Below are 7,502 nucleotides of genomic sequence, written 5' to 3'. Positions count from 1 at the left end.
TTGCATTTTTACTGATGCTTCTTTTTAGTTTCTGTACATACTAAATCCTCAAATTTAATTTGGGATCAATAAAGCATCTACTGTTAGAAGTCGTCTGTACTTGAGGTGGCTAGTCAGATTTTAGGGGTGGTTCACAGTTGATAAGAGTAATAAATTCATGTGATGACAATAAAACTGAAATCCCTGTAGTCTGAAGTCACAATATTGATGTATCACAGAGTCTGGCACCACAGATTTGATAACTATAGCCAAGATTCGTGGAAGTAAAACCTATTTTCTCTACTTAAGGTATGCAGCCCAAATGCAAAGAAAAGTTATTATATTTTATGCAATGACTTTGTCAAATGTATTACTGCCTCTTCACTAGTTTTCTGGGGAAAAAACAGCAACAAACACCAAGAAAAATATGTAGGGATTATATTTAATAGAGGAATTCAATGAGAAGTTTTACAGTGCTCAGTTAGAAAAAGAAAGAGAAATGTTCCTATGCTGTGTACAAGTTAATGGTGGAAAACGCAAGTTTGACTTGTTAAAATCAGACTGGACACACAAAACATAACAGGCACTTAAAGAACTAACTGTGTGTTAAAGGATGACGTTTCTCTAGCCACTGAAACTGCCTATAAATGAGTTTCTGATTTATTATGGTCCCTGTAATCATGGTTGGACTGTTTACTGAACAGAGATGACGTTAGAGCGGGACGGATCAGCATTGCATGTAACAGGAAGAACACCTGCGTCAGAGTCCATGAACAGGCTGAACTGGCTTGGGTCACACATTTTACACCTCCTTCAGAAAAAAAGCAGTTTCTTCTGAAGATCTGAGGAAATTCAGCACTATAGCGCCGCTATTTAGACCTAAACTGTCTCTGCAGACCTAGAAATGTCTAATTTCTTGCCGACTTCTTTTGTATGATGATGCACTGGCTTCAGGGCACTTCAGTCAAGCAGACTGTGCAGACGTCCTGATAAAGAAACCAAGTTTACAAGCATTGAGATTCCAATGGGGAAAAGCATTTAGACAGCAGAATATTTACCTTTCATAGAATAAAAAAAATTAAAGGATATATATTCTGTAGTAACAGTTCGCGTTTCCGTTGAAATATGAATGAAATGTGTTGTTCTTAACAGCTAAAATAAGTGTTATCAACCCCTGATGAAGATAATGACAATGAATTACTCCAAGTAGTACAAAGCTGTAAATAATACAGTGTTTTAAACAACCACGTGGACAGGAGCTCTGTTGGGACAAAACGTTTCTAAACCCCAAAATAAGCAGCTGGATGACTCCTAGTTAACTACAACATGAATCATATGAACTTCATCTACAATCATTTTGGAACGACAAAGAGCTAAAACTGCTGGTTAATTAATAAATTAGTCAACAGGCAGTTGTTTTTAATTTGGGGTAATTTATCAAAGTTTTAAAATTTCTCATCTTCTTAATTAAGATAATTTAATGAAAATTTTAAATAAAACAAAATCTGTTTGGGTTTAGGATTATTCCTGTGACAAAACCAGCACTTTAAGTCAGACACCTTTCATTCACTGAGTACCTTTGCTGGGTTAAAGTAACAGTTCAAAGTACTTAAAAAAAATAAAATATTTGGCCCAGAACCTGATACCCACTGAGGGGTAAAGACAGTCAGTAAGACTACCTGATAACTAGTACTTTTTAAGTAAAGTATTTCAGGCAACCCTGGTGAATTTCCTTCCAGATGTTTCAGACCAAACGTGGCTCATTTCTGTAAAGTCCTCAGAATAATACTTTTGTCAAATCTGCCACACACGATTTCAAGGCAGGAAATGGACTCCATTCACTGACCGCAAAAGCAGATGTGTAAAAGAACTGAGTTCACTTTCACCATCTTAACCAGGTTACCGAGAACCCCCAGGACTGCTTTACCGAGATTTACCAGTAACATGCCACCATAGAATTTATTCCTAACAGTCTAAAGTGCTTTTGATCTTTGCAGCAGACTGACAGACACTTCTTCGGCTGTCGTTAGGATGGATTATGATGGATGCAGAAGTTCTAGCAGGGCTCCGACTGCACCAAAGTAACCCTGCAAACAACACAAAGAAGACGTTAGAAATAACTGAACACATCAAAGAGAAAATCTGTACTGTGGCCTATGAGGAGAGGCTACTCGCTGCTTACCTCATGCCGAAGAAAAAGAGCTTTGAGCTGGCCCTTGGACCAGTAGTCCATGGCGTAGGCTAACAGCTTCATAGAGAGGGTGTTCACTCGTAGGAAGTTCCCAACAAACACCACTCTCTCAATGTTCTGAGCCAAAAAATGGAAAGTGGGATATAACAGAGATATGACAAGAATTATCATTATAATCACTGATTTTCTCCTCCAAAGTCAACACCTTAATTAGTATGAAGCGCAACAGACTTATAAATAAATAAATAAACTGGGCTGAAGGAGACGTGCAGGTGTGACGTTTATCTCCTCTAAGCCTTCATAGCCCTGTACAATGCTGCTTGATCAAGACGCCACAAGGCAGCACCGTAAAGAGGCTGAACGCAAAGAGGAAACTACATGGAGGAGCAGATTATTCTAACAGACAAGCAAACTGAAGATTTAGAGCATTTTCAAGCTAAAAACTTGGGTTATAAACAGCGATCAAATGAAAACCCCATTAGTGTGTCCCTCAACTTCTATCAGCTGTGGCACAAATTCTGTTATATGCAGTGGGGTCATGTTATAGATTCACAGAGGTATTAATTATTTACTCCAGCACAAGAAAGGATGTTGTCCACTTAAACTTCTGTCTTTTCCACAGCAGAGCTTATTTCTGAGAGTGCCCCCAAGTGGCAGCAGGATACTATAACATATGTTTTCTAGACCAAACACAGAGGGTCTTAAGCAGGGATCACCAACTCTAGACCCTTTGGGGCAACATCATACAGGTTTTAGATGTTTCCCTGCTCCAACAAAGCTGATTCAAATTAAGTTTGTTGTCAAATCCTGTGTTAGACTCTTAATGACCCATTCATTTGAGTCAGGTGTGTTGCAGCAGGAAAATGTCTAAAACCTGAAGGATAGTGGCCCAAGTGGTCAGCAATTGCTAATCTCTGGTCTACAGATTTGGTTTACCCAACAAAAACCAGCTCTTCATTACTCATTATTCTTCTTGTGCCATCCTTCCTTTTCATGCAAACCCAAGTTTTAAATGAGAAAACGGCTTTTACAAACCTCATTGAGAGCACACATTCTGGTGATGGAGCCGATGTTATTGGTGATGGTGACCAGTGTCGCCCTGGCCAGGTCCTCCTTAGACACCGACTCCCTCTTTTCCTTTGACATCATGTTGCCAAAACTACCAAATCAGAAGTAGTTTAACTTCAGGGGGTCTTATGTACGTCAATCGTAGGTGCATCTGGGTTATGAAAATTGTACTGCTAATCTTAAAAATGACAGAATAGTTCCAGAGTAAACCTTTAAGCTTCAGTCTGAGCTTTTTACAATGGAGAGTCTACATTAATGGAATAATAAGTCTTGTTTGCACCCTGGGGTTATAGGAGAAGTAAATTTAACTCTGCTTCCCTGAAGCTCCGTTAAGGCTGGAATCCATCTCAACATTAAGAACAAAAGAAGCAGCTGTAAACCGCACCTTGAGGCCACAGCCCAGCCTGGCAGCCCAAACCTCTCATAGTCTCCTCCATAGATGTCCCGAACCAGCTTGTCCACGCGGGTGCTCTCCCCTTGAGAAGCCATTTGTAGGGCTTCCTCGAAAGTAGAGCAGCCAGTCAGCAGGCAGCACAGGCCGAGGAAGGTCCCGCCACCGAGGCTGTCAACACACACACAGACTGACAAGTTATACAACGCTGAACAGTCTCTTCATTCAAGCACAGTGGAGTTGTCTTATTTACACACAGTCAACAGGAGGGCCATTATGATACCAAGGAAGAGTCATTCCCATTCAAACTCACCAGAAAACACACAAGACAGCAGAAAAAAATGGTTAAAGACTGCAGACGTTTTAAGGAAAACTAATGAGTGGAAAAGTCTGGATGGAAGGTGCTCCAATTAAATTTTCTTAATAATGCAAACTCTTGCATTCCTCTAACAAGAAAACCACTGTCACATTAAGACAGACTGTTAGTGTGTATGTCCATTTAAACAAGCAGTCAAATTTTAAAATGCAAACATCACGGTGCTGATTCAGGCATCACAATGATTTCAGCCCAATTTATGGAAAAAGCGCACATTTGAAAGTACCTTAATATTTATTTTATAGAGTAAAAGAAACAAGATGAACAATGTGGAAAAACAAGAAAAAAGATGGAAAAATGTATAAAAAGACCTTAGAGGTCAAAATGCACAACCACCTTTATACTGGACAGTAAAACTGAGTAAATTTACTAACACTACTCACATCAAAGTTTAGTCTGCAAGGAGGAAAAGCAGAGCAAGTATTCGTCCTGCATCAAATGACTGCAGACGTTCAAACTACTAATCAGCTAGACTGGCTTCCTCTCTGCTGGAAAAGCTTTCTTCGAGTTTGAGGAGTGTGTTCAGTTTTTTATCATTCTTTGGGAAACACATTTGTGAGGTCACACACTGTTTGGCGAGAAGGCTCACAGTCGCTACACAAAGCATTAAATCAGGTTAAAGTCAGGACTCAGGTCAGTCCAGGTCTTTATGGACCTGAATTCATTGACTTTGAGGGGTGTCCTAATACTTTTGGCATTACAGTGTCATTAACAGACCAGAGCCAGACTTTTTTATGATTAAAATGAGACAGGATGCATCTATAACAGGCAGCATTACCATGTAGGTTGGATTTCTGATGTTCAGTGGAAAAAATAAATTAATTTTTTTCTCAGAGCGCCACATTATCACAAGTTGTGGTCTGTGAGCACAAGCTCTAGCATAAAATGCAATTCTTTATTTAGACTCACACCAACAGCTTGCCACGTGTACAATTATCTTTAATACAGATTAATCAACAGATTATTTTCCTCATTTTATAGACTGCCCTACATGCCTGTCAGTTTGCATTGTCTTGTTTTAAATGGTAAAAAATTAAGATTTTCAAACTAACAAAGTATGTAATTAAAAATGATGGATTTTCCATTAATTGGCATATAAATCAAGTAATTATTGCTGTATTTATTTTAAATAATTTTTATGGCTTGTACTACTTTCAACATAGGTACAAAATTAATCGATATTTAGGGCTCTACGCATGGACAAACGTTACTGAGTTACTTTCCAATAACAGTATAGTATCCATGGTGAACTTGAGCTTATTATTTTTACCTGGTCCCAGTGACTCGTTTGTAGTTGTTCTCCGAGTAGACGGCCAGGATACTGACACCAGAGCCAATGTTGACCAGCAGCAGAGGATAAGGATTCTCCAGTGTATAGGGCCTCTGGACGCAGTGATCCGGATCTGTGGGGTTTTCAAAGTAGTAGCACTCTGAGGGGCCACTGGACATCACCGAGTCAATGTACAGCACGCCCCGAATCAAACAGTCCAGCTCATCCAGCTTGTGGAGTTGCAGGTCAGCCATCTTTTTTAAAAAAAAAATATTTTGTTTTGAGAGAGAAAAACAAGAAGCAAAAAATAAAAACATAAGACTATGGGGAAGTGGTCAGAACACAGAAGCAGGAAACTGAGGTAGGAGGGAACATGGGGAGGGAGGGAAGTCTGAAAACAGGAACTTTGATTACAATTCAATAGACGTGTTATATCATGCCTGTATTCTTTCTGACTTAAATGAGCAAACACTGCTTTTACTCCTTTTTTCATGAGTCGTTTTCTGTGCTGCATGCAGTAAACCTGTAATAACTGCAGCTGTATCAGTCTCCAGCAGTTTCAGCCTCACATCCTGTAAAAAGAAGCATAGAAATAGTACAACAGCAGACCCACCATACGAAAATCAGACTCAAACTTGTACGCCCCCCCTCCAGTGGCGCAGAGGGTGGTGTGTAGGCTGGAGAAGTGCTTGTTGCGGCCCATCTGCAGGAAAGCTGGGAGGTCATGAGTGGGGAAGCGGATGAAGTGCAAGTTGCCTGTCCTGCCACACAATGTCAGGTCTTTCAGCTCCAGATGCACATCCCTGATGCCAGTTTTACCATAAGCCGTGTTGGAGGTCAGATAGCGGCGGATGCTCTTCAGGTTCTCCACCTCTTCCTGCTCTTCCTCTGCTGTGATGTCTTTGGGCTCAAAGTACACAAGCTTCACCAGGGTACCTCCAATGTCCATCCCAAACCAAGGAAATGCTGCAATGTATGAAACGACAGATGCAGAGCTATACACTGCCATTTGTATAATATTTTAAAAATGCATGATGCAGAATGGTAATAAATACATGTCTATGTTAATGCTTTGTGAGCAGTCAAAGCCTATATGTTGGCCCACATAATGGTAAGCAGCTTCATTCCTTGGAGAAGTACTGTGTGTACCGCGAACGCCATCTTGTTGCAAAATAGATTCCGGCTATTTACTACAACTACGGCTCATCGATATTACACTGAATGCCAATGCCGAATTGATTATCATTTTACTATCATACCATTGCAACGTCCGGCTACCTTAACTGATTCTTGGAAAACATGCCACCCATTAACGGCATTTTCTTTCCAAAGCTGTTTTAGCATCAGTTATCTTTTGTGGGGGAACGCCTTTAAATTTTGTATACATGCAGCAGCCCCCCTTTCCCAGTAAATACACCAAGCCCACGCTAGCAGAGTTAACACCTACGCGGCCTCGTCTTCTTAACCGAGTCCTTCCGATGCCTCGCCGTCGAGTTGGATGTCCGGCGCTCGGATGTGGCTCTCCCTGCGGACGCGCCAGCCTCATTTTGAGGGTCGTTTCTGAAGTAACCGGGCATCTCCTTGTTGGACCGCGGCTGCTTCGTGGGCGTTTCGTCTTCGTCGACAGTATCATCGTCGCGTTGGTGGCCGTTAAACGCCATTGAAATGACTAATTAACAACATATATGATGTACGTTATGATAAATAAAACCATTAACCGCCAGTGATGTATGAGGAAAATACAGAATGGAGGTTAACAAATCGGCTCATTGGCTAGTTGTAATACTGAGTCGTTTCAAATGGCTGAGCTACACGTCCTTTTCATGTTCGCTGTCAAGACCGACGTAGGCGGGGCTAAGACTTGATTGACGGAAGCCAGAGCCAATTAGAAGACGAGCTCAGACAGCAAAGGATGCCTGTCATTTTGAGTTTTAACCATTTAAATTTTTTTTTATTTTCAATAAAACACAATGTAGTTGTAAGAACAACAAAGTTAAAAGAAACCAGGTTATGTTAAATAAATAAATTAAAGTTAGTTTTAGATTTGTTGTCTATGTTCTACTCAAATTTTTGTTCTGTCTTACCAATTTCTCCATATTTTATTTTTTACATTTAACTCATAATGTATTTTCTGATTTTGCCATCATAGGCCGTTTTTCTGGTAAATTTGCCATAGAAAAACCCCTTTTCCCCATCATGATTCCATTTCCTTTCCAGTGTCATAGTA

General features: G+C 40.3%; 1 protein-coding gene across 2 annotated transcripts; it reads right to left on the bottom strand.

Annotated features, from left to right (window-relative positions):
• Positions 1 to 405: 405 nt before the first annotated feature.
• pank2 (pantothenate kinase 2) lies at positions 406 to 7,119 on the bottom strand. Of its 2 annotated transcripts, none has more exons than XM_041971605.1 (7): positions 6,723 to 7,119; positions 5,889 to 6,241; positions 5,276 to 5,529; positions 3,624 to 3,800; positions 3,206 to 3,329; positions 2,162 to 2,287; positions 406 to 2,066 (listed from the first exon to the last, which is right to left on the bottom strand). In XM_041971605.1, the coding sequence occupies exons 1-7, from the start codon at positions 6,934 to 6,936 to the stop codon at positions 2,016 to 2,018; spliced, it is 1,299 nt and encodes a 432-aa protein (XP_041827539.1). In that variant the 5' UTR covers positions 6,937 to 7,119; the 3' UTR covers positions 406 to 2,015. The 2 variants fall into 2 exon arrangements, with proteins under 2 accessions (XP_041827539.1, XP_041827540.1); XM_041971606.1 differs by having other exon boundaries at positions 3,657 to 3,800.
• Between the last annotated feature and the right edge of the window lie 383 nt (positions 7,120 to 7,502).

Source organism: Melanotaenia boesemani, chromosome 20 (genome assembly GCF_017639745.1).
Source record: "Melanotaenia boesemani isolate fMelBoe1 chromosome 20, fMelBoe1.pri, whole genome shotgun sequence".
Taxonomy (NCBI): Eukaryota; Metazoa; Chordata; class Actinopteri; order Atheriniformes; family Melanotaeniidae; genus Melanotaenia; species Melanotaenia boesemani.
This window is presented reverse-complemented; position numbering and strand designations above follow the sequence as displayed.